Raw genomic sequence first — 27,064 nt, forward strand, 5'->3', positions numbered from 1 at the left:
ACTTCTAGTGACTACTAAAAAGTTAGGTAAGCAGAGGCTAAATCCAGGACAAATAGATTTATCATTGCTTTACTGAAAAGCAATATGAAACACTTTCTGTTCTTCAAAGGAAAAATTAGATGTGACAATAACCTATAAAACATGCCAAATGACCTTTACGTTTTCATTCTCTGTACATAAAACAAACTGTTCATTTTTCTTTTGTAAAAGTGCAGTACTGGCTAATTTAGAAACTTTCTCTGTAGAACAGACCAATGTGTATCATCAACATTGCCCTAAAGGATCCATCTCAAAAGATGAGACGGTAGTAGATTTTCTGTACTCATTCAGTCCTTTGCCCTCTGTTGATACTGTTAACAGGGGAGCCATTTACGACTAACCAAGATCTGAACACCTGTTCAGAGCAATTGAACTGAGACTGCCAATTCATTCAGATAAGCTGCAGAACAAACTGATGGATAGTAAAGATTTTCAAATTGCATATTAGGGTGAAGTAGTTTTAAGATAGTTAACTATATATGTGAATTTCCTATTTCTCATGTCTTTCAAATAAAACTTAAATACTTTTTGAGTTATATATATTGTAACACCAGTATTTTATTTATTTAAAGTAGTTTTTCAATCATATGGATGTGAACTATTTTTGCTTTGTTATATACTTTTGTTGTTACTCTATAGATATTAAAAATATATACAATAATTCATAATCACCTATGCTAATATTTCTGCAAATGATAGGAAAATCTATAGTTATTGCTAAGACATTTCTATTTTCATTTATTATATTCTCTATTTTAAAATCCTCAATAAAGATCTGACTACCAAATAATTTCTTTAAAATCAAACAAAAGCCATTAAAGCACCTATATGATGCTACTCCGTTCCATTTAATATTTAGGGAAATGGCTTTATGAGCTATGTAACTCACATGCCACTGCCTTCTTCCCACTGTTTTAATTGCTCTTTTACTGCTCTGTAGTTGGTCTGTAACATCTGTAGCCTTTCCTTGTGTTTTTCATGGGCATCTCTTAGCTCATCATTTTCTTGGCTCTGTAGAACACAAAAAAGCAAGTATACAAGTCTGAACAAAGTATTAGTATACTGTTACAAATAAAAGGCTACCAATCTAAGTATGAAGTTTGAAAGAAAATAGTATATAAATATGAATTAATTTGTAATACTTATTTAAGTAGAAGAAAAAGAAGAATTCCTAAAGTCACAGAACAGGTTTGCTTGATAAATTTGAGGCACTCATGGCATTTTTAAAAATCACTTAAGTAATCTCAAAATTTTGGCATCAAATTAGTTTCATTCCTTTCCCTTTTGATAATTAGTATATATACATGTATTTATGAACCAATCTTACATATTCAATTTTTTTTCTTTTTCAGGATTTGTCCACACATAACACGTCACTATTTTGTTAGTTATAAGTGCACATATAATTAGTGTAAGGACACTAATCATAGTAAGACCATAATCTTAAGAACACTATTTAAATTAATTCAATTTCTTTTACCATAGAATATGGAAAAGAACACAGAAATCTATATATATATATTTTTTATGGTCAGTTGATTTTTTTTTTACAACTTTATTGGAGTATAATTGCTTCACAATGGTGTATTAGTTTCTGCTTTATAACAAAGTGAATCAGTTATACAAATATATCTGTTCCCATATCCCTTCCCTCTTGCGTCTCCCTCCCTCCCACCCTCCCTGTCCCACCCCTCCAGGCGGTCAAAAAGCACCAAGCTGATATCCCTGTGCTATGCGGCTGCTTCCCACTAGCTATCTACCTTACGTTTGGTAGTGTATATATGTCCATGCCTCTCTCTCGCTTTGTCACACCTTACCCTTCCCCTCCCCATTTCCTCAAGTCCATTCCCAAGTAGGTCTGTGTCTTTATTCCTGTTTTACCCCTAGGTTCTTCATGACATTTTTTTTTCTTAAATTCCATATATATGTGTTAGTATACGGTATTTGTCTTTCTCTTTCTGACTTACTTCACTCTGTATGACAGACTCTCGGTCTATCCACCTCATTACAAATAGCTTAATTTCGCTTCTTTTTATGGCTGAGTAATATTCCATTGTATATATGTGCCACATCTTCTTTATCCATTCATCTGATGATGGACACTTAGGTTGTTTCCATCTTCGGGCTATTGTAAATAGAGCTGCAATGAACATTTTGGTACACGACTCTTTTTGAATTATGGTTTTCTCAAGGTATATGCCCAGTAGTGGGATTGCTGGGTCATATGGTAGTTCTATTTTTAGTTTTTTAAGGAACCTCCACACTGTTCTCCATAGTGGCTGTACCAATTCACATTCCCACCAGCAGTGCAAGAGTGTTCCCTTTTCTCCACACCCTCTCCAGCATTTATTGTTTCTAGATTTTTTGATGATGGCCATTCTGACTGGTGTGAGATGATATCTCATTGTAGTTTTGATTTGCATTTCTCTAATGATTAATGATGTTGAGCATTCTTTCATGTGTTTGTTAACAGTCTGTATATCTTCTTTGGAGAAATGTCTATTTAGGCCTTCTGCCCATTTTTGGATTGGGTTGTTTGTTTTTTTGCTATTGAGCTGCATGAGCTGCTTGTAAATTTTGGAGATGAATCCTTTGTCAGTTGCTTCATTTGCAAATATTTTCTCCCATTCTGAGGGTTGTCTTTTGGTCTTCTTTATGGTTTCCTTTGCTGTGCAAAAGCTTTGAAGTTTCTTTAGGTCCCATTTGTTTATTTTCGTTTTTATTTCCATTTCTCTAGGAGGTGGGTCAGAAAGGATCTTGCTGTGATTTATGTCATAGAGTGTTCTGCCTATGTTTTCCTCTAAGCGTTTGATAGTGTCTGGCCTTACATTTCGGTCTTTAATCCATTTTGTGCTTATTTTTGTGTATGGTGTTAGGGAGTGATCTAATCTCATACTTTTACATGTCCCTGTCCAGTTTTCCCAGCACCACTTATTGAAGAGGCTGTCCTTTCTCCACTGCACACTCCTGCCTCCCTCATCAAAGACAAGGTGACCATATGTGCGTGGGTCCATCCCTGGCCCCTCCATCCTGCTCCATTGATCTATCTTTCTGTCTTTGTGCCAGCACCACACTGTCTTGATCACTGTAGACCTGCAGTATAGTCTGAAGTCAGGGAGCCCAATTCCTCCAGCTCCGTTCCTCGTCCCCAAGATTGCTTTGGCTATTCGGGGTCTCCTGCTTTTCCATACAAATTTTGAAATTTTTTGCTCCAGTTCTGCAAAAAATGCCAGTGGTAGTTTGATAGGGACTGCACTGAATCTGTAGAGTCTGCATTATTTTACTGCAATTTTACCTGTCTCAACAGTATTTATATCTTGTCATTATACTTTGAATATATATCTAGTAGGATAACTTCAATAATTCTCTTAAGTAGTTATTAGGACGTATTTGAGCCCTGTGTGTACCGAGTGGTATGTATGCCATATGGAAATGGAAGTGCTTGATGAAAAAGCATGAAAACGGCATTACTGATGGGGAAACTAGAATAAATGTTATTCTAAAGAGTTTTATAAGATATAAATCACAGCCACTGCATAATTACTTGCTAAAAAGTAGCATGGTTTAATACTATGGTTAAAAATTCAGGATACAGAATTCAATTTTGTTTGTTTCAATTGGAGAACCATATATTAAGAACCTATTATATGCAGGGTGTTAAGTGCTGATAAGAGTTCAACTCCTGCTGCTCAAACTTACTAAATTTTACCTTGACGTAGCTGCTTAAATTCAACGTCTCAATCTCTCCATCTTCAAAATGAAGCTATTTACGGACTTTCCTGGTGGCACAGTGGTTAAAAATCTGCCTGCCAATGCAGGAGACATGGGTTTGATCCCTGGTCCGGGAAGATCCCACATACCGCGGAGCAACTAAGCCCATGCGCCACAACTACTGAGCCTGAGTTCTAGAGTCAGCAAGCCAAAAATATCCCATGGGCAGTCACGGAATTAGGTCCATTTATTAGATCATTCAATAAAATATTTACAGAGTAACTTCTATGTATTTTGCAATTAAACTAGCTAAACTAGAGGCTCTAACTTGTACAAACAAGTCTCAATGACTAAAATATTAGAAAATAGTAAAGTTGTATCAACTGACTTTTCTCAATGATGTTTGTAATTATACTTCTGAGTTGATAAGAATAGAAATGATTCTTTATCAAATCATCTAGTTTGCTCAAAGGCTTCTTGACAGGCATAAAGCAAACTAAGAACATGAACACTATTAATAAAACAGTGGCTCAATCTTCAGAGTATGATAGCAAGGTTTCTTAAGTTAAGAAAAAAAACATTTATAGAATACCAAGGATTCCATGGATGTTTAATTTCAGCAGAATGTATAAACTTCATGAATATTAGAGCATTAAAAAATAAAAGACATATAAACTATATTCAAAGGACATATTAATGTTATTAAATGGCATAGAAAAGTACTAAAAGAATTAAGTTGCCAAATGCATGAAAGTCAGTAAAGCAGAGATTCATGGCACTAGTAATCTCAAGGATAATAAGAATTTCATAAAGCTCTGATGCACTGGTTTCCAAATTAAATTTTATAATTCACTACACCCATGAATTCAGGATTTGGAATTGGGTGGGATTTTTATAATAAGAACTTTCATCTCTTCTGTTACTATTGACTCTACAATTACAACATTGGTTGCCCATCTTGAAAACAGGTACAACTAGCCACAGAAGAGAGCTTAGTAAGACAATATGTTAATGTTTATACAATTATATATTATTATAATATATAGTATTAGAATAATATGCATGAAGAGCATGTCAATGTATCAAAATTTATATACATATGTACCACAGGCTCCTGAAATTTCTTTGTTCCTCCCTCCCTCCCTTCAATCCACCTTGGTGATCAACTTGGGACCCTAAAGCTACCTACCATGCCATGATCATGTCTTTTGTCTTTAGTGTTTCCAACAGTATCTTCCATGGAGCAACAGTCTTTTGGGAAATATTAATAGGTATAATCAAGTAAATCTGATAAATAATGTATCTCTACCTTCCTATAGATTCACAATGCACATTGGTATGTTAAAGGATCACAAAAATAGAAAAACATTAATCCATTGCTCACATATTTAAGCAAGGAACATTTTGTCTGCCATGTTCCCATTAGCTTCTTGCAGAGCAGTATTCAAAAGAATACCAACATGGGAAAGACCATGACAAAAATTCAACGTGTATTAGTGGGGAATGGTCTTCAAAAGGAGCTCCATGATCCCAATGTATTTTAAAAACCATAAGACACTGTTATGTGTTGAAATGAATCTCTCCCTAAAAGATATGTTGGAGTGCTAACCCCATTATCTCAGAATGTGACTTTGTTTGGAGACGGGATCTTTATAGAGATAAACAAGTTAAAATGAGATAGGGTGGGTCCTAATCCAATATGATTGGTCTTCATAAAAAGGAGAAATTTAGACACAGAGAGAGGTTTAAATAGAGGGAAGGTGATGCGAAGACACAAGGAGGCCATCTATAAGCCAGGGAACACCTGAGACTACCAGTAGCTAGGAGAGAGGAATGGAGCAGATTTTCCCACACAGACTTCAGAAGGAACTAACCCTGTTGACACCTTGATTCTGGACTTTTCTAGCATCCAGAACTTTGAGACAATACATTTCTGTTCTTTTAAAGCTAGTCAGTTTATGGTAGTTTGTCACAGCAGCCCTAGGAAACTGACACAAACACACCACTAATTCCTATCTTACGTTATAGTCACGTGCTTGAGTAATAGCAATAGCATTAATACTATAGCTTAATAATTGAGAAGATAGAAACAGGTCTTCTGTCTTCACTAAATATGAGTTACATTTACTAAAGTCAGGTTGTAAATTAAAAAATGCCCTGGGCCCAACTACACTCCTTGGAGTTGCTTTAATATACATGTTTTTTTTACCCATTCCTTTTGTCAAATGCTATTGATTACAGTGCCTTTTTCATTCAGCTATTTTGCTCCTTTAAAATAAGAAATCCTTTCCTACCAAATGATAAAATGCAAAGAAAAAAATTTGCTCTCATTTTTTCCCTTATCTTGCAAATCTGTGAAAGAAAACAATCATTTGAAATTCAAAATTATCATCAATTAACTTGAAAGAATACAGAAAAAATATAAATGAAAAAGAAATCGTGTGAAAAATAATTTTACTCTAAAAATAAACTTGAGGCCTCATCCAAGAGAGCCGTTGTTAGAAAAAAGGAATGAGGAAATAAATTAGTATAATGTTTCTGAGACTCTCTGAAACAAGAAATTTAAGAAGTGGAAGAGAATAGATCTAAAAATGTCTGAATTGCTCTACTCCTTCCTGCCAAAAACAAGGAACTAAAAAAGACTCAGACTTTTGGGGGCAAATGAGTGGAGTGGGATATATGATGGTTAATTTTTTATGTTAACTTGACTGCCCAGGTATTTGGTTAATCGCTGTTGCTGTGTGTATCTGTGAGGGTGTTTCTGTATGAAATTAACATTTGAATCAATACACTAAATAAAGAAGACTGCCCTCCCCAATCTGTCTTTGAGCTGGGACACTGGTCTCCTGCTTTCAGACTCAGACTGGGACTGGAACTTACATCATTAGCTCTCCTGGTTCTCAGGCCTTTGGACCCAGGCCGGAACTATACCATTAGCTCTCCTGGATCTCCAATTTTGACAACTACAGATCTTGGACATCTCAGACTCCATAATCATGTGATCATATAAGCCAATTCTCCTTAGAGTAAATCAATCTCTCTCTCTCTCTCTCTCTCTCTCTCTCTCTCTCGCTATATATACACACACACACACACATATATGTATTTCAGAATAATGATATCTCATTAGGGAAGACTAAAGGATTGTATCTTATTGTTTCTATTTCTCCAGAGAACCCAGATTAATAGAGGACAGAAGTAGAAGCCTTGGTATGTAAATTTCAAGAATTATGCAAAAGAAGGATGATGGTGTCCTAAACATGCTCATAATATCCTGTTTGTACCTCCACGTTCACACCAATACACTAGATTCTAACTACTCACTCAGCATCATTTTTTTTCTCCTGTTATACAAGTGACTAGCACAACGCTTGGTTAATTGCATGAGCCAATAAGTTACAAATGAGTAAACAAATGAATGAGCAAATAACTACAGGTGTATAAATTTCAAGTAGGCTAAATCTTAGCAAGCTGAGGTCATCTGATCATTTTATTTTGGGGAGAAACAACAGATGATAATTTTCCTTTGTTTAGAACTAATAGTTTAAATCTGAATAAATATAAATTAAAACAATGTTTAGTGAAAAGGCAGAAAAAAACTTCTAATTGTAGCTTACGGTTAACTACATCTCTAAACTATATTTTGCTCTAGAGTACAAAACATTTTCCTCCTAAGAATAATCTATATGACAAAGAATCTAAGTTTTAAATATTTGGATTCTAATCATCTATAAATTGGGCTTGTCACAGAATATTATAAAACTATTTGAGATTCAGTTAAATGGCTAAATCTCAAACAGTGTTGGCCTTCCGGTAGTTGTGAATGAAGAATGACAAGTTTAGCCATATTAAATTCACAGAAAAAATTAAAGCCCTCAATATAGTCACATAAAATTGGTTCAATACACATAACCAACTTCTTCTGAGAAAGATAATTCACAAAGTATGAGTTGGAAAGTATAAACTCTTAAAGATAGAACAATAAATGCATATGCTTCTTAAAGATTGGAAGAACACAGATTCAAATGTCATGCATTCTGAGACAAATTCAGTTGAAATGGAAAAAATAATACATATTTATTTGCCACTTTGACTATATAATTTTTCTGCAAAGGACAATTTTAAGTGGCCTGAACTAGGTTAGCATAGTTGTTAACTCACGTTTCTTTGTGTATGTTTATCATATATAAAGAACCACAGGAAATTCCTCTTTCCATTTGCTGTAGTTGTATTTTTTGGCCTCTGAGGAACTATAAGAAATTTATTCCCAATACAGAGTCAAAATATTCCCTAATAATTTTAAAGTAGTGAATAAATATTTAGTTTTTAAAGTAGCGAAATTTTTTATTACTTTACGATCCTCAGAAATCTTAAGAACTAGACTAACCAATTTACACATTTTAAAAAAAGTAATTAAATTCAGGAAAGATAAATGATAAGCAGTAATTTGTGAAATGAATGTTTACTTTGGCATATCCTTACCTATGCAAGGTTATTACTAAAGAAAGGATTTAATGTTCACCTTTAGCTGTAGTGCCTTCTCTAAGTTTTCAATCTTTCTTTCAGCATTTCTCAGCTCCTTTAGTTCCTCTGAGTCTAAGAAAGAGCTCTTTGGGGACAAAGACCTTGAGCGTTTCACAGGTGGTTCCTTGAGAATAAAACAAGGACATGGTTGAACTAGTTGGAACACTGGATTATGAAAGACATGCAATATTAAAGAACAAGTAATTTTGAATACTAATAATGAATTATAAAAAAAAAAAATCTTGCATGGAATACCAGAGAAATAACAAGCAGAATTACCACAGTGCTACCGCTAAAGGTTTCTCTGTGACTCATTAATGAGAATATTCATTTACATTTACATTGTTTCTTTCAGAATAATGATGTCCCATTAGGGAAGACTAAAGGGTTATAGACTCAGAAATGCAAGAAACCTCATTACAAAGGAGGGGATAGAGGCTGGTCTAATTGCTCTATAAGGGTCCAAGGTTACACTTGATAGGACAACCAGAAACAAGAGGGAAAGGATTTTTTTCCCTTTGAAATAGTTTAACACACTGTGAAGTTGAAGGAACAATATGCTTGAGGAATATAAATACAACAGACAGTAGATCTTATACCATAATGACCATATGGTCATTAACTATAATGTGGCTAACTAGAGACAAGAATGTGTGTTTATATTATGTACAGCTTCATATACCAATCTGGAGAAGGAATATGTGAAAGCAACTATTAAGCTGGGCAACATATTGTTCATACTTACTGCATGTCCTTATGAAAAAGAAAGAAAATTCTTTCAAAATATCACTCTCATTTTCTTGACTTTTGTTAAAAGCAATGAAACATCAAAGCAGTACATTTTTAAAGCTCAACAATACAGCACACAACCAAATTAGGCCCTATAAGGTCTCTCAATTTTAGGAGTATTTTCTTTCATTTAAATAAAGCTCAATGCTGTGAAACTACTCCAAAATGGCAAGAAACATATAACGCAGTTATGTTTAAATACATACATACATACATAAATAAAGCTAGTTCTTCTGAAAATTACTAATAATATTAGGGGGAATAAATAAGAATGCCACAGAAACATAGGTCTCATTTTAAATACTTCCTTTATTAAGACATTTGTCCTACTCATAGGAAAAAATGAAAAGAATGAGAAACAATTATCTTGAAAACATGATTTTCTACTTTTAAAAATATTTTCTACTGCTGAAGTAACAAGTGTGAGAAATATACCTCTCAAACTCCTTACTTTTAGGAAAAGCTTAATTAAATTTATATAGAAATAATATATTTACAATGTGATATTCTGATATGTTTATATTAATGTTCATAGAATCTTTTGCAACATAATAAAAATATGCAATAAATACTACAAAAAGGAAAAGCTGAGACATTAATAAATAAGAATCATGCCACAAAAAATTGCTTATTATTCTCCACTGTTACACCTTTAAATCTGAAAATATGTAACTGCACATATTAATGTTAAATTCCGTTTTATAGTTTATATTCCACATGGGAAGTATTTTAAATATCACATCTGAATGAAACAGGAACATTAAGATATATTTTTCTTCTAATTAAAATTAGAAAATTGAATTAAGGACTAATACCACATTAAAATTTCTACTTAATTTATCTATAGATTAGATAGATGAGGGATACTTATCAAAACTTTTTAATATAAGAATGTTAATTTACTGCGAAAGAGGTATATCATTATTAATATATTTAATTAATTAAATAAGGAACAGATTATTCAGTTCAAATAGGGAAAACTTGCTACTCCCAACCATGATTTTATAAAACATTTGACACAGAATATTTTTTAGAAGCTTCCAGAAATATAAGCAGAGAAGTAAATGCTGCTGTTTGTTTTTTAACTTCATCACTTGCCTTGCCAGCCTCATCCTGACAAATTCACAAAATGACAAATGTCCCTACCTTATGTTTCCTTTCAGTACTTGTCAAGATGATCTTCTCTGAGGAACCCTTGTTGGTAGATCTGTTCTCTGATAGTTTTTCATTTGCTATTTTCAGTTTCTCCTGTAAATACTCAATTTCAGACTTCTGTGAGACCATTAAGGTTTCTAAGCTCGATAAAGATGGCTGTTGAGAAACCTATTTTAAAAAGTATGTTTGTATCTTACATTATTTACACATTCATGCAAATATTTATATATGTTACTACATTATATAAATCATAAGTATTCCAAGAAAGGACATTTCATTTCAAAAATAAACTGTAAACCTGCATTAGCTAAGCTTCTATCATCCTTATAGAACGGCATTTTCAATAAAATAACCAAGAGTCTGTGTAAATATTTTCATAAGTAATACTGTCATACAGATTTTCAGGAGAAAAAATTTCAAGTTGTGCATGATATACACAACTCATCTACAAAATTATTTCAAATTAATGATTATACACATAGGTATTTCCTCAGTAAATGCTCAATGCAATACTGCTGAATATAAACCTGAGAAAAGGAAACCAACAGCACTATAGGTCTAATTAGCTTTTAATGTATTATAATTTAGTAATAACTCAAAGAACTCTGATACTTTTTAAAGTCAGCAGAATTCACAGTATTCTCCTTTGAAATTTATTCCCATGCCAGATAAACTGTTAATGGTAAGCACCACATTTTAACAACAGAAATCACAGGAAAATTAAGTTTGTAAGAAACCTATTAATGAAAACTAGCATTCAACAAAATTGTACCACCATCTTAACTGAATATACTTGAGACCATTAAAATCCATGCATATACACTATTTCAAATTAACCACTCCATTTACAAAAAACAAAAACACTAGATCATAGTGAAACCAAGTTTTTGTTGATTTCCAGGAAAGAAAAGTCAGATTTATGATTCTAATATTATCAACATGGATCCAGTAGCCCTGAAAATAGTTTCATTTAAAATGTGGAGAGTCCCATCCTTCCTAAATGATATTCCTAAGGATTATAAGCAAAATATGTATGTTTAACTTTTCTGAACTAACAATGAGAAATATTACCTTTTCCTGGTTTTGACTACTTTTTTCTTTTTTTAGGGGATAGGCAAATTTTTACTAATAGTAACCTGTAATTTTTATAAAGAGAAGGATCATCTCATTATACTATCATCATACTATTACAGTATACTATCATCATTCTATTACACTTTCCTCATATATAAGTCACCTGATTTGTTTCCCAATCTTTATTCTATCACAACACTAAATATTTTCCTCAGAATGTTGTTTATATTGTACTGTTACCACACTTACAATATTAAATACTGACTCTATTAGCTTGCATTGAACATCAAATTAAAATACCTTAAGCACTTTTCTTCCAAATTCTAAAGAAGTTTGACATATTCTTTTCTCCTCCTTTAACCACTGTATGGCTTTTATTTATTCTTTCCTCCTCTTTTGTAAACAGATTTATGATGCTTATAAATTTTTCCTTTGGGCTGCCAATCTGAACAATTTACAAAGGCTACCTATTCTTGTTCTGGTTTTGTTAAATAAAATTACAAAGACTATATTAATATCACATCATTTACCAAAGAAATTTTAAATAAATTGTTCAAAATCAAACAAAAATTTAGAAAAAAACCGGAAAAATATAATTTTAGCTTATTGGTATATCCAATAAGCAATCCTCTGCTCTTTAGTAAATGAGTTTTCCAAGTTATCATTGGGTTATAATGCAACAGATAAGAATATAAAAACATGAATATTTGGTCAAGAAGCTGCAATTCTAAATCATTAAAATATTTATGAAGATATTAAAAAGCCTCCAACAGTGAACATTACTACTATATTAATAAAAGATTTCTTATTTAGGCAGAATTCCTTTAAAATTCATCAGTAAACAATAACAGAACTTCAAAATTAAAATACTATTAAAGTAGTGATTAACTCCAGCTCACATAGGAGCCATAATGTAAATAAATAAGTAAAATGAGTTATGTTTAAATTATAGCTTTAAAATTCTTTCGACAGAGACACTTTGTATACATACTGAACATATACATATATACTTTACTTCCACAAGGAAACTTATGAATGCTCCCAGTTTTTCAAAAATGGAGTCTTCTTTCTTTCTCTCTCTCTCTCGTCTTTTATCACTTTTGCTAGAGATACATGCACATGAAGTATTTCACATTTCTCTTAATATAACCACTTTAAAAAGTATAAGTAAAATGAAACATCAAATCGCAGTCACCCTCATTTTGAGGGAATAAGGAGGGTATTTGTGGTAGTAGCTATTCAGCTCCAGCCAGTTGTTTTCACAGAGGAATGTGGCCCACTACTGCCAGATCTACTGATTTTTCAAAAGAATGGAGGAATTCAAATTTCTAAGAGAAAGCTAATTTTAAAATATTGGCCAGACACAGTTTATGACTCTTGTATCTTGAGAACATGGTGGTGGGAGTATAAACTGCTACAAATTTCCTAGGGAAATTTTGAAATATGAATCAAAGAACATAATAATGTACCAAGCCTTGGACTTTGTTCTAATCATGCTGAGGGTTGATATAGAAAGATATCCATGATAAACTGTTAAGTGAGGAAGGCACAGGTTACAGAAGAATACAGCATACTGTATAGACATAAATTTCTCCAAACCGTGAATTTACAGCATTATTTCTGAATGGAGGTATTATATGTGAATTTTCTTCATACATATCTGAATTTCCTTAATTTTTTTACAATGAACATGTCACTAAATAGTTTTTAAAATGTAATTTTTTTTCTGCAAATAAAAGGGATAAAAAGTTCAGTATAAAAATTTCAGTACAGATAGGAGAAATATAAATGAAAGCCTCTATCATATCACCTCTCAGAATTCACTAATGATAAGTTTGGGATATAGTTCCCATACTTTAAAGAGAAAAGGAAAACCATTTTAATTCTGACCTTTAACTTTTTTTTTATTACTAGCTTTATTTTTTATAACAGCTTTACATTTATAGAAAAACTGAGCAGATACTATAGAGACTTCTCCTACACCTCCCATCCCCAATCACCCAGTTTCCCCTATTATTAACAATTAAAATCAATATGGTACATTTGTTAAAATTAATGAACCAATTTTCATACACTATTTTTAACTGAGGTCCCTAGTTTATTCAACTTTCTATAGTTTTTAACTTAATGTTCTTTTCTGTTCCCAGATCCCACCCATGATACCACACTACATTTAGTTGTCATGTCAGCAACTCTTGGCTGGGACAGTTTCTCAGATTTTTCTTATTTTTGATGACATTGACAGTGTTGCGGAGTACTATTTAGGTATACTGTTTTGATAGGATGGCCCTCTACTGGAATTTGTCTATGTTTTCCTCATGATTAGACTGGGGTTATGAATTTTGGGGAGGAAGATCACAGAAGCCATCATATCATATCAAGGGCACACACTATCAACATGATTTGACTGCTGACACTGAACTTGATCACACTACCAAAGTAGTGTTTGTCAGGTTACTTGACTGTCAAGTTACTCTTTTGTCCCCCATTCAAACTATACTCACTTAACTAGCTTTTTAAACATAATAATTACACATATAATTATTATAGGTGTAATATATATCATCATATATCCTTACTTATTCTTACCCTTTTTTTTTTTTTTTTTTTTTTTTGCGGTATGCGGGCCTCTCACTGTTGTGGCCTCTCCCGTTGCGGAGCACAGGCTCCGGACGCGCAGGCCCAGCGGCCATGGCTCACGGGCCCAGCCGCTCCGCGGCATATGGGATCCTCCCAGACCGGGGCACGAACCCGTATCCCCTGCATCGGCAGGCGGACTCTCAACCACTGCGCCACCAGGGAGGCCCTATTCTTACCCTTTTTAAGCACTGCTTTACAGGCCTAGCAAGATCAAGATAATCAATCGCCTGTCTGTGGAAGTTCACTCCATCGATTGCCCTTAAAATCCTAGAATCTTTGAAAATTTAACTTTTCTTGCTAAGAATTATTAGTATTTTATAAATAAACTTTTTCCTCTAATGTCAAAAATCCTTGTGTACTTTTTAGTTTATAATCTTGGAAGATAATGGTATGATGCTAGACCATAGATAATCTGATAAGAAATGCTCAGTGGAGTGTGCATCCAAATGCCTCCAATTGGAACTAATCTCTTTAAATTAACTATTATTAATACATAACTTCTTTTTCACATTGATTCACAGAGGCAATTTTGATCAAAAACTCCTGTAAAAGCTATTAGAGTAGAAGGAGGGGGGAAGTGAAGCCTTGTGCCAATTACTTTAAAAACATTATATAAATTAAATATCTAGTCATGTTGCTTTAAATTCAAGCAACATTGTATGGCATTACTACAGTGGAGACTGAGTGAATACTGCTTAATAAATAGAAATTTTTTCCACAACTATCACAATTACAAAGAATTATAAGCTAAATTGTTTTGTCCTGTTAATAAGTTCTAATTTAAAATACTAATTTATTTACTACTTCATTAAAATAATAATTAGCATTTAGTGAAAAGTGTTGAGTGCTTAGCTTTAGGTAAGCATTTCACATACATTATCTCACTTATTTAAGAAATTTACAAATTCCAAACCTGTCAACACATAATATAGCCTATTGCAAAACAAAAATACTTAAAAAGGACATGATACCTCAGCAAAAGAAATAGTTTCTCTCCAAGTAATATCTCACTGGAAATAAGTATGGGTTAAAACATATATGTGTGTTTAAAATCTGTAATATTTGTGTATATAAAATATCCAACCCCTATGAATATATATATATATATATGAGAAACTGACATCTTGAATGACAGTTCTCTGAAAAGCAACTCAAATCCTCTTGGAAGAAGACAGAATATTTAAAAAGTGCATATATATATATATATATATATATTTACCAATATACACATAATTTTCTTCTCATGAAATTCTGAATCTCTACAAAAGCTTACATTTCATTTAAAATTGATTTTAGAAATGCAGAAATATATCTATTGCCAATTTATACAACAGTTAGCTGACTCATCCATAACCTGAGAACAGATGACTTCAATAATAATCATATAGTCTTAAGATAATAAAGAAAAAAGAAAACTATTAAATCAACATGATATCATAAATCAAAATAGTCTTGTCACAAAAGTTCACAAATGGAATTAAGTGTACCAACTTAAACTTACACCTCCCTTTTAGAAAGACTATGAAATTGAGTAATAAATGTATCAACAAAGTCAGCTAGCACACTTTTAAAAAATATATAAATATTTGCATTTCTTCCATCCATTCACTTTTAACCTAAATATACTCAGATTACATTTAGAGATCACAAAATATAATGAAATTATTTACCACATTTAGGTAAACTTTAAAATGTCACCATTTCCTCTCATAAACACCAACCTAATAACACAATACTGAAAAATTCAGTACTATAACATAGTCAAATTAAACTTTCCTTTAGTATCTAACACTTGTGTGGTAAAGCCAAATCAGGGCACAGCAAAATAAAAGGGGAAATTTTAATGTCATAAATTTATTTCCATACACCATATAAAGCTTTACACTGAATGGATTACAAATGGATGCTTTACTGGCTTAGAGTCACAACCAGTAGACAACAGTATCTTTGTTATGAAATTGAGAAACCAAAAGCTAATTATTTCTTCTATGACATGTAAATATCAGGCTGCACTGACAATAATTAGAAATATTTACATGTCACAGAACACTGTTTAGAGTATTAACTGTGTAGTATACACACTGACTACAGATTCTAATACCAACAGTAAACTAATCCTGGCCTTACTTAAAAATTAGGATAAAAAGACTAAGTGATTTTTCTATAGATTTGTTTTTTTACCTTAAAAAGCAAAATTAAACACAATCAGGTTTTTCCAAAATATGTTATAAAGCCTCACAGTCTGCCAGATTTCTGAATATTTAAAGTATATCTGTTAATGGTATCCTAAAATGAATTTCTAGATTCAAGGAATGAAATGTGTAATCCATTACCTATTATAATGCATACTCTAAGTTTTATAAACATTTGACACTTATGTCACCAGTAAAAAAATCAAAATTTGTGCACTAATGGTATAAGCAAGGGACTATGCTTGTTATGCATTATCATCTCTATACATTAAAACCTCAATCATACTCAAACAAATTCACTAAAGTGTGGTTTTCAATCTGCTAACTACGCATTCCATAATAGCCTGTAATTATTAAAAACTGACAAGAAAGCTACGCCACCTGTGTTTATGTGAAGCCAGGTAATGAAAAAAACAACAACGCTGTCATCACCTCTCAATTCCTGATTGCATTATCAAAACTGTAGCCGAGTTTGGCATCTGGGTGTGACCTTGTTAACTGCTAGGGTAATTAAATTTATTCTACTGGGAAAAAGGATGATAAATTATTAGCAAGAAGATTTTGTTCACATTTTATTAAATTGGCCTGTCAAAGGGTTGGCCAAATTATCAAGGGCCTCATTTATTGGAGGCCAGCCATATTGCCACATCTGTTACAATTATTTATAATTTCAGCAGTTGAAAACCAACTGAGTTAGGCATCCGCCATGTAAAGTAATTTACAAATTATCTGATGAGGGAGTGTTTTAGCTTCTCCCTCATTTCTAGCCAGCAGAAAGCCGCGCTGTAATTACAGAACACGATTAGGTTCTTTGGGGAACTTATCTTGCACTCATAGCCATAGTAAGATGCAGCAAGAACATATGGAGGAGCTTGTGCTTCTACTCCCTGAAGCTCGTGACCCGCCTGCCGCTGAGCCCTTGAGTTGAATTTGAATGAGAGTGCCATGGCTAATGTTCTACACATGCACCATTTATGCCACAAAACAAATCGGATCACTGTTAATTATGAAGCAGCTATAATCAGGCCTTCACATCTGTGTAATGTGAAGCGCAGTAGGCTGTATTCCAATAATGTATGACTACCTTTGTGTCGCAAATTGCGAGCCATATTGCCTCAGTAGTAGTTACTGAATTCAAAGTAACTCCTTTGATAAAAGCCCATCACATGGATATTTTTATCCAGCTTTACAAAAAGTAAAAATAAAAAAATAAAGAAAAAGCAAACCCAAAAGCCTTTCTTTATCAGCTATTGACCAGAACAGTTAAAGCATATGGCACAAGTTCATTAATGAACAACACAGAGCACTCTAATTTAATGAAACCACTTGAGCCATAAAAATCAGATTTAGTTAATTCCCTCTTTTCCATTTTTTCACATCTAGCCTAAACCTAGGATCTACTTAATATTACAAGTTATCAAGACACAAAATATATTTTTTTACAAATTTATAAAAAATATTAAAAACTTGTGTTGTACTATGAATAATCTTTAAAAAGAAAGGCAAAAATATGTTTTTTTATTTTACAAATTGAATTTCATCACAAATCTCATGTAAGAAAGAATAATTATTTCTTTTTTAGAAAGTGAATCCTAGCAGCTGTATTCTAACAAAAAAAATAGTCTTTCTTCCATGAGAAATCTTTCCATGGAAAGGCAGCTAAACAAGCTGCACCCAGATGGCAAACCAGCTACAGTTTAATTAATCCACTAAAAGCCATTCAAATTTCAGTAAGGGTAATGTAATTTTGAATAATAGTAGGGAAAAAAATCACTAAAACATTCTTAAGTTTTATTATAGCGGCAAGAGAAGTGCCACTATAGAGTAGTTAAAGCTGAGTTGTGGTTTGTATTATACGTGATACATTTCTAGATTTTAATATCTTGGGCTGTTTCATACTGCTTGGAACTTAAGGCAGCCTTAAAATATCAGAATATCCATTGGAAGCCTTTTTTTTTTGGAAGAAATAGTTTATTTTTCAAGCAGGGAAGTGGAGTTATATGATTATAACGAGTTTAAATGTTGTGGATATAATACACAAATAGCTTTAGGAAAGAAAAAAGTTTATAGTTAACCTATAAAAGACAAAGACTTCAAATTTTTCTTTTAAATAAAATAATTATTCATTTATCAAGGTTAAAAATGATGTCATAATATAATTTTATTACTGTTTTCTCCCGAAGGTTGATTAAATACGAAACTGTCAGGAGATCATTCCCCATATACTTCTGTGGCCATGCCTACCTATAAAAATAGATGAAAAATATAAACTAGTTGCGTATAATTAAATCAAGCAATAAATTACAAAGCAGTTTTTACTTAAAATAATGCTGTAGAGTAAATCAACTTTTCAAAATGAGTTTACATATACAAATTAAAAATTAGTTAAGTGTGAAATAAGATGATGATAAGTATAATTTAAAATTACTTATATATGACATTTGTCCTAAATAATTAAAAAATAATTTTGGTGCTGTAGCAGTAAGATACCTAGAGAAAGTACAAGACTGATATTCTTCCATGTTGAAAATGAGAAAAAAGTATAATTGAAACGATAAGAGAATAAAAATCATAAAAAGCAAACAAAAGTGAACCAATTATGAACTCTGGCATAATATTTCCCAACTACAGTATGACAAGGCTTAATAGCATTCTGAGTCTAAGTTAAGTTACTACAATCTGATCTCCTTTCTGTCAACTGAGAAATTAAAATAGTTTAGTTGATGCCTAGTAGCCACTATCAATACTACACTCCCTGATTGGCAAGAAATCAGAGTTAACTAATACTGGTATTTTTTCTCCTTTGCTATGTTGGAAAATTATACATAATCAATTCAGCACTGTTAAAGAAATGACAACTATTCCACATCATAACAAGATAATCCTTTGCAAAACTGATGCTTTAATGCTCCCCCTCCTACTTATTGGAATTGCTGTGTCAAAGAATACTTGGATCACTTTGGGATAGGCTAAATGGGTATGGAACCAGGATATACACTTTTTCATATGTTCATTTAAAAAGCATTTATCGAAATCAAAGTATCAATCACTGGCAAAGAACAGTGAGGATAAAAGCATAAGACACCAACTTTTCTTGCTTTCAAGGAGCCCACACTTCAGAGGGGAGACAGACAAGGAAAACAATGAAGTTTAATACCTGCTAATGCACAAAAGAGGTGTACATCTCAATCTTAAGAAAAAAGGTTCAGTTAAAAGTTATCAATAATAATCTTAGAACTGAGTCTAGAAGGTCTAGAAATCATTAATGAACTAGACAAACAATAAAATGGGAAAATATGTGTGATAAATATGTAGAGTTTATTTCCTTTAGTATATATTTGAGGTCATGTACATAAATACATTTTTTAAAAAAATGCAAACTGATAGAACATTTGCAAAAAAAAAAATCAAGTGAAAAGTGAAAGTGAAAAACCTCACTAGTTTCCAGAGATGAAAAACAAAAGAATGAATTAACAAGGCTATTTTTAGATGACAATAAAGCTTGCAAGGTTATAAAAAGTGGGCACTCTCATACACTGTGAGAAGATAATTTGGTATAATCTTTCTGGAATGTAGTTTAGTCTGCATGGTATATATTCAAAAGCCTGAGGTTCATAATCTTTGACACAGAGATTTTACTTTTAAGAATTCATTCTACAGAAACAAGTGATGAGAATAAAGATAGACAAATGAAAATATTCATCATAGTATAAAATCAGAGGAAATAGAAAAAATATATATTGAAATAAGTGAAATGCCCCACAGTAGGGAAATATTTAGGTTAAAAAAATGGTACATTCCTAATTAGACTATTAGGCAGTCATAAAAATGTTTTCAAACATTTAATCATATTATAATGAAACGGTAATTGTACAAGCAGGATACAAATTCATATACTGTCTGATTCCAATTACACAAAATATATTTTCTTCATTTACTTTGTATACCCTTTATACAAACACAGAGCCACATGCAGGGTCTAAGACCATGCCTCTCTTAGGTTTTCTTCCACCATCATTTGGGGCTGAAGGAAAGGCCACACATTGGGGCTAAGACCTAATTTCCATAGATCTCTTCACCTCAATCTACAGATGTCAATAAGGAACCTTAGGCAAAGCCCTCTCTATCCTCAAATACACTGCCTGCCACCACTATCTGCCTTGAATTCACTAAACTAACCTCATTATGCCTTTTATCCTGATTTATGTGAGTCACCATAAAAGCCCTAACTCTTGTGTCAATGGGAGTTTCTCTTGGAATTGTCATACTCTCATGCTAGTTATGAATTATTTTAAAAAAGAAAAAAGTAAAAACCAAAAAGTGAAGCAGTAAGAAGCTTGCAGACTTAAAGTGAAATTGACCAGGCAGATTTGAGAAAACCCAAAATATAGCTGAAGAGTCTACTACCACTCCTCTATTCTCTATCTCACCATTTACAATTAGACTCTCACTCTCTCCTCCATGTCCACTCACCTCTTTCATATTCCCCATCATGCTGTATCTTTGTACTATATTCTGAGTAATTTTGTCATCTTAATAGTCCAATTTTCTAATTCTTTCTTTAGCTCAATAACGCATTGTATGAGGGCTCTATTATTACCAAAACCAGATAAAGATAGTACAAAAAGTTATATAACAGACCAATTTCAGTCATACATAGAGATTTAAAAAACAAATATCAGTAAGATGAATAAAGCAATATATAAAAGGCTAGAAGTGTCCCAGGTATCAAAAGATAAAACATTTGATAAAATTTATCACCATTTATGATATTAGTTTATCAGACTCCTTAATCTGATAAAAGGGTATCCATAAGAAAATTATGGCTAACGTCATAGTCCATAGTGAAATAGTCCCTTTAAAATTAGGAACAAGGCAAGGGCACCCACTCAAACCACTTCTATTGAACTTTTATATGGTAAAATATACAAAGATCAGTATAACAAATTAGGATTTTTAAGGAAGAAACAAAACTGCCATCATCACATACTGTTTGCATAGAAAACCCAGAGGGTCTAAAAAAACCTTAGAATTATTAAGAGATTATTAGGGTAGCTGGAAATAAGATAAACATTTAAAAATCATTTGCACTGCTATACACAAGAAACAGAAAACCTAATAAAAATGCAAGTATCTAAAACAGCAACAAAAATGTAAGCTACTCAGAATCTAATAAAAGACATTACATATTACATATCTAATAAAGAGATATAAGACCTCTATGGAGGTCTTATACAAACTACAAAACTTTATAAAAACTACAAAAACTTGTAAAACTACAAAAATTTATTTAAATACATTAAGGAAGACCTAACTTGAAGAAGACAGCATATGCAGGAATAGAAACATTTAAAATGACAAAAATATCCATTCTCCTCAAATTAATCTTCACGAGATTTTTCAGGGAACTTGATAGCTGGTTATAACACTATACTAAAGAGCAAAGGATCAATAATATCCAAAACACTGTTGAAGAATAATATGGTAAAGAGACCTGTTGTATCAGTTATCAAGACTCATTATAAAGCTAAAATAATAAATACAGTGTTGTTATTTCAGAGATTTTTTAAAAAATCACCCAATGCAAATGGACCCACTTAAATATGAACCCATATATACATGCAATAATAAATGTCAGAGATGGCACTGTAGATCACTGAGAAATGGAGTGATTATTAGCACAGTGCATAGTACTGAAACGGATATCCAGATTTTTAAAAAATTAAACTGAATTATCTTCTTCACCACAACAAATATCAGTACCACATAGATTAAAGACTCATATGTGGAAGTCAAAACTATAAGGCTTTAGATGAAAATCTAGGAAAATATCTTTATGAGTTTAAGATAAAGTAAGATTTATTAAACAAGATACAATAAGCACCAAAGTTGAGAAGAAAATACAGAAATTCAATGACATTAAAATGAATAACTTCATTTTTCAAAAGACACCATAGAATAAGTGAAAAGAAAAGCTATAAGCAAGAAGATATTTGCAACAATCATAACTGATAGCTGAGACTGTTGGTTGATCTCCAAACTCATTTCCCTTTTTGGAAATAGGCACATACCTCCCAATATTTGGGCGCACGTATTTCCCAAGCTTCTTTGCAGTTAGATAACATGTGGCCAAATAATTGAGTTATAGCTAAGGACATGCCAGCAGAAGTGATATGTACCACTTCTAAGTCTTATTCATAAAAACTTCCTAAATGTGATTCCCTAGGACATTTTTCCCTTCTTGCTGGCTGGAGCAGAGATGATTTCAGGACAACTTTAGAAGCCACATTTAAAGCTAGTGGATCCAAAAGATAAAGGAGACTAGATCTCTAAATCATTGTTTGGAAGTTGAAAATCCAAGTAATACCCACAGTAAACTCTTATATATAAATAAGAAATAAATCACATTAAACTTCAGAGATTTGGGGTTTATGTAATACAGAAGCTGACATTATATCAAATACTAATGTAATAACTAATAAAAGATTAGTATGCAAAATAAAGAATTTCAACAAAGCGATAAACATTCTAATAGAAAAACTGGCAAAGGACACAAACAAGTATTTCATATAACACAAACATAAGATGCTCAAGCTCATTAGAAATCAAAGAAATACAAAATAAAACCAGAATGAGGTATCATTTTACTTCTTTTAAGAATGCAAGTAAGAAGTCTATAATTTGAGACAGCCACTTTGGCAAATAATTTGGCATTTTCTTATAAGCCTGAATATCTTCATATTCATGACATGTGATTTCACCCTTAGCAATATATGCTAGAGAAAGTTTTGCATATGTGTGTCAGGAGGCATGTACTAGAAAGTTCACAGCAGCAGTGTGTAAATATTCCTATAGCTAAAAAAATTAAAACAAAAAATGTTCATTGACAAAAGGAGTGGATAAATTAATTGTAGCCTATTCATATAATAGACTGTTGCACAGAAGAGGAAAAGAATTAAAGCCATGCTCAAGAACAATGAGTTACATTACAAAATAAAATTCAAAGAAAAAATGTAGTTGCAAAGCATGATATACACAGAGTATGAAATGGCTAAGGTTTAAATAAAAGCTATAAGAAACAATATATTATTTGTAATCATTTATATTATTTAACAAAACATAGCTTTAATAGGCAGGAATTAATCAACAGAAGTCCAAGAAAAGAAGTAAGATGGGATCAGAGAGTAGCATATAGGTAGCATCAAGAGTGTTGGGGATAGTTACTGGTGGGTACCCAGACATTACATTTATTCTTTTGTAGATTTCAAATATTTAGTAATAAAATCTTTTTAAAAGAAAGTGAGAACATAAGCTAAAATCACATACAAAAGGACAATTCTCTAACACTTAGGAAAAGAGGGAATAGAGTATCTGTGCAAAGAAATAAAAATTAACAAGCCTGTGGTTAAAATTCACAATCTTATCGCCTGCTGTTAGCCACATGGAGTATATCTCATTCACAGATAAACAGAGTAATTTTAAGGCTTAGGTTTCTCTCCTGTCCTCTACTGCAAGATATTCCTCCAAGGCAAGAAACAGTACTTCTGCATGGAAAAGATAAACAATCACTCTGAGATAAGAAGAGGCAGTCATTCCGAATATAGCTAGTTAAGAGCAGGGTGTTACGAAATCAAAGGTCACAGGTTTCAATCCCATATGAACCAATTAGCTTTGTCCTTTTCTCTGGCAAAGACTGTCAGTTGGCTCACCAATAATTCAGATTACAAGTGAGATCAGGAAAAAGAAAAGATAAATCACCACCAATACAGAAAAAACCCCTCAAATTTGCTAAAATCACATAAGAAGTGCTTTTCTAAGACCTAACATTTATTGCTCCATCATGCATTGCCTCCTGTAATCTTAATAAAACTCCTATGGGGTAAGTACTATTATAATGCCATTTTTCAAGTAACAAAACTGAGACTTAGAAAAGGTAACTATTCAAAGTAACACAGATAAGGGACCCAGATTCCAGAATTTAGGTTGTTATTTACTACTCTGTAAATATATCCCCCCAAAATCACGCACTGAAAAGCACCACTATAAGCATTTGAAAAAAATTATTTAAGGATACAAAAAATGGAAAAAACTAAAATCTTTCTACTATTTCTCCTCAACTGTATAATCCACTTGCCCACTTAGTCTCTTCTTGATCAAAGGGTGATCCCTGGACCAGCTACAACAGAATCATCTTAGAATGTAAAAGAAATGCAGAATCTCAGACCCCAGTCCAGACCTACTATTACATCAGAAACTATTTTACAACAATGCCCCTGACCCCTACAACTACAAGTGACTGAGATGCATATTCACATCCGAGAAGCACTTACCTAGACTATTCTCAATATCCAAGACACACCACAAACTTTCTCACCTCTAACACAATGCTAATTCACTTCCAAAAAGAAGCTAGGAAAAAAAAAAATTCTAATTGACATATTCCACATTCTCCGTGAAAAGTTTGGCATTCCCCCTCCTCTCCATACACATGTTCCCTGCAAAGTTTCTTTCCACAGAGCTCATACTTTGCTCATGTTTCCATAATAGCACATTTTATAATAATTATTTTCCCCTCTGCATTAATGAGATTCATAAGAGCAGACTGCCTTATTCATCTTTGTATCCCTTCACACTAAATCCAGTACCTAGGATACAGTAGGATTTTAATAAATATTAACTATATAACTGAATAATGAATGAATGAATAGATGGAAGGATGGAGAGATGCATAAAGAGTCCGATTAAAACACTCCAACAGGTTTCATGTTGATCTTCTATTTAAAACACACCAATGGCTTTCCATCTCACTCAGAGTAAAACCTATGTGCTTATGTAGGCCAAACGAGGCCCTAGGACCATGATCCCACATCTGTCCCTCTGAGGTCACCTCTCATTCTCTTCCCCACAGCTCTCTTGGATCTAGCCACACTGGCCTCCTTGCTAGGCAAACTCCTGATTCATGAGCTTGGCACTTACTGATCCCTCCACTTAGAACGCTCTTCCCTCAAATATCTAAAAAAGTTCACTCCTTCCAGTTTTCTTCTCAAATGCCACCTGATCAGAGTAGCTTTCTCTCACCACCATACATAAAATAGCACTACCACTCTCTATCACCATGTGTCTCAAACTGCATTATTTTTCTTCATAATACTTATTACCATGTAACGTGGGTTTATTTTTTTGACGATGACTCTCTGACCTGAATGTACGCTCCACGAGTGCCAAGACCTTATTTTGTCCCCTAAAGTTTCCTCATCACCAAGAACGGTGCCTAACACATCATAGGACATCAGTAAATATTTGTAAAGTAAGTTTAGGTATATCAACTAATAGAGAGCTCTGATTAATAGTATGATTATTGCACTTGCCATAAAATTTTAAAGAAAATGTCCTTAATATATGGACAATCAACTTTCATTTCAAAAATCCTATTTTTAAACATCTACATCAGTCTTCCACATAAGAGTCATTATGTTATCAGTCCATAAAATGTATATATTTTAAGGTCATCTCATTAGCTACAAAAAAAATGGTCATTCAGAAAAACATGTTGGGGCTTCCCTGGTGGTGCAGTGGTTGAGAGTCCACCTGCTGATGCAGGGGACACGGGTTCGTGCCCCAGTCCGGGAAGATTCCACATGCTATGGAGCGGCTAGGCCCATGAGCCATGGCTGCTGAGCCTGCATGTCCGGAGCCTGTGCTCCACAACGGGAGAAGGCACAAGAGTGAGAGGCCCGTGTACCACAAAAAAAAAAAAAGAAAGAAAGAAAGAAAAGAAAAACATGTTGAACAGTATCTAATTAATATTCATCCACTTCACTTTCAAACTCCAGTTACACAAGGCAGGGAGAGAAAAATTATTTTGAGTTTTTTCTTTCATTGTCTCAGCCTTAGTTTCCTCACAGGTGAAGACAAATACTAACCTGAACAGTCCTGAAAACATTTGACAGCTGTGTCTAGTATACCATATGCCGTTCTAGCACCTAATATTTATGAAAACATATAAATATGTTTTATATATTTATGCATAAATTTATTTTACATATAATTAACAATATCTGTCTTAACTACCCCACTAATGAATCTAATGATCAAACTTAATGGAACAACAAACAGCAGTCTGTAATAAATCAATGCAGATTTAGGAAAGTCTAGGTCAGATTCTGAGAAAAATCAACCAATATGAGAGAATAAAAGAGCATATATACTCCCTATAAACATAAAATACATCACATTACATTTCTAAAATGTAATTTATTTAAATTTATGTGTAAAATATTAATATTTATTGCAAAAAGGATTAAATAAATCTGTTTGAAAAATCACTCTTATGAATAGTTATTATTTTTCACTTTTCTCTGTTAACATTCATAATTTCAAAAGCATAGGGTCCATAATTGCTGAGGGTTTTGTCTTCATTGCTTAGAATGAATCCATTCAAACTATACCACAGAAGAAGGAGAAACATGCTTAGCCAAACTTTGGGAGAAATATGGCTGAGCTATATAGAATATAAATCCTAAGCTGAAATTTATATATATGATACATTTCATGGATGAAGTATTGTCATGTCCCTTGAAATTAATACTCCAGCAGAGTAACCTCATTAATAGTATTAGTAACCTGGTACACAAAAACATATGTATTAAAAAGAAGTAATAGGGCTTCCCTGGTGGCACAGTGGTTGAGAGTCCACCTGCCGATGCAGGGGACACAGGTTCGTGCCCTGGTCCGGGAAGATCCCACATGCTGCAGAGCGGCTGGGCCCGTGAGCCATGGCTGCTGAGCCTGCACGTCCAGAGCCTGTGCTCTGCAACGGGAGAGGCCACAACAGTGAGAGGCCCGCGTACCACAAAAAAAAAAAAAAAAAAAAAAAAAAAAAGAAGTAATAGTTCTGGTGGAAGAAAAAAAAAAAGGTGACATAGGAGAATCTAGCTTCC

The 27,064-nt window shown here is 32.9% G+C and overlaps 1 protein-coding gene across 6 annotated transcripts in view; it reads right to left on the reverse strand.

Annotated features, from left to right (window-relative positions):
* Positions 1-27,064, reverse strand: part of CNTLN (centlein) — a 357,687-nt gene that overhangs the window by 145,113 nt on the left and 185,510 nt on the right. For 5 of the 6 annotated variants that reach the window (XM_082619946.1, XM_082619945.1, XM_082619948.1 and 2 more), the window contains exons 9-11: positions 10,210-10,386; positions 8,273-8,398; positions 929-1,050 (exon numbers count right to left, since the gene is read on the reverse strand). In XM_082619946.1, the coding sequence (XP_082476072.1) occupies positions 929-1,050; positions 8,273-8,398; positions 10,210-10,386 (425 nt within the window). The remainder of the gene's footprint in view (positions 1-928; positions 1,051-8,272; positions 8,399-10,209; positions 10,387-27,064) is intronic. The other variant, XM_082619947.1, reaches the window with a different exon arrangement.

This window comes from Mesoplodon mirus (genome assembly GCF_964341445.2).
Source record: "Mesoplodon mirus genome assembly, chromosome: 1".
NCBI lineage: Eukaryota > Metazoa > Chordata > Mammalia > Artiodactyla > Ziphiidae > Mesoplodon > Mesoplodon mirus.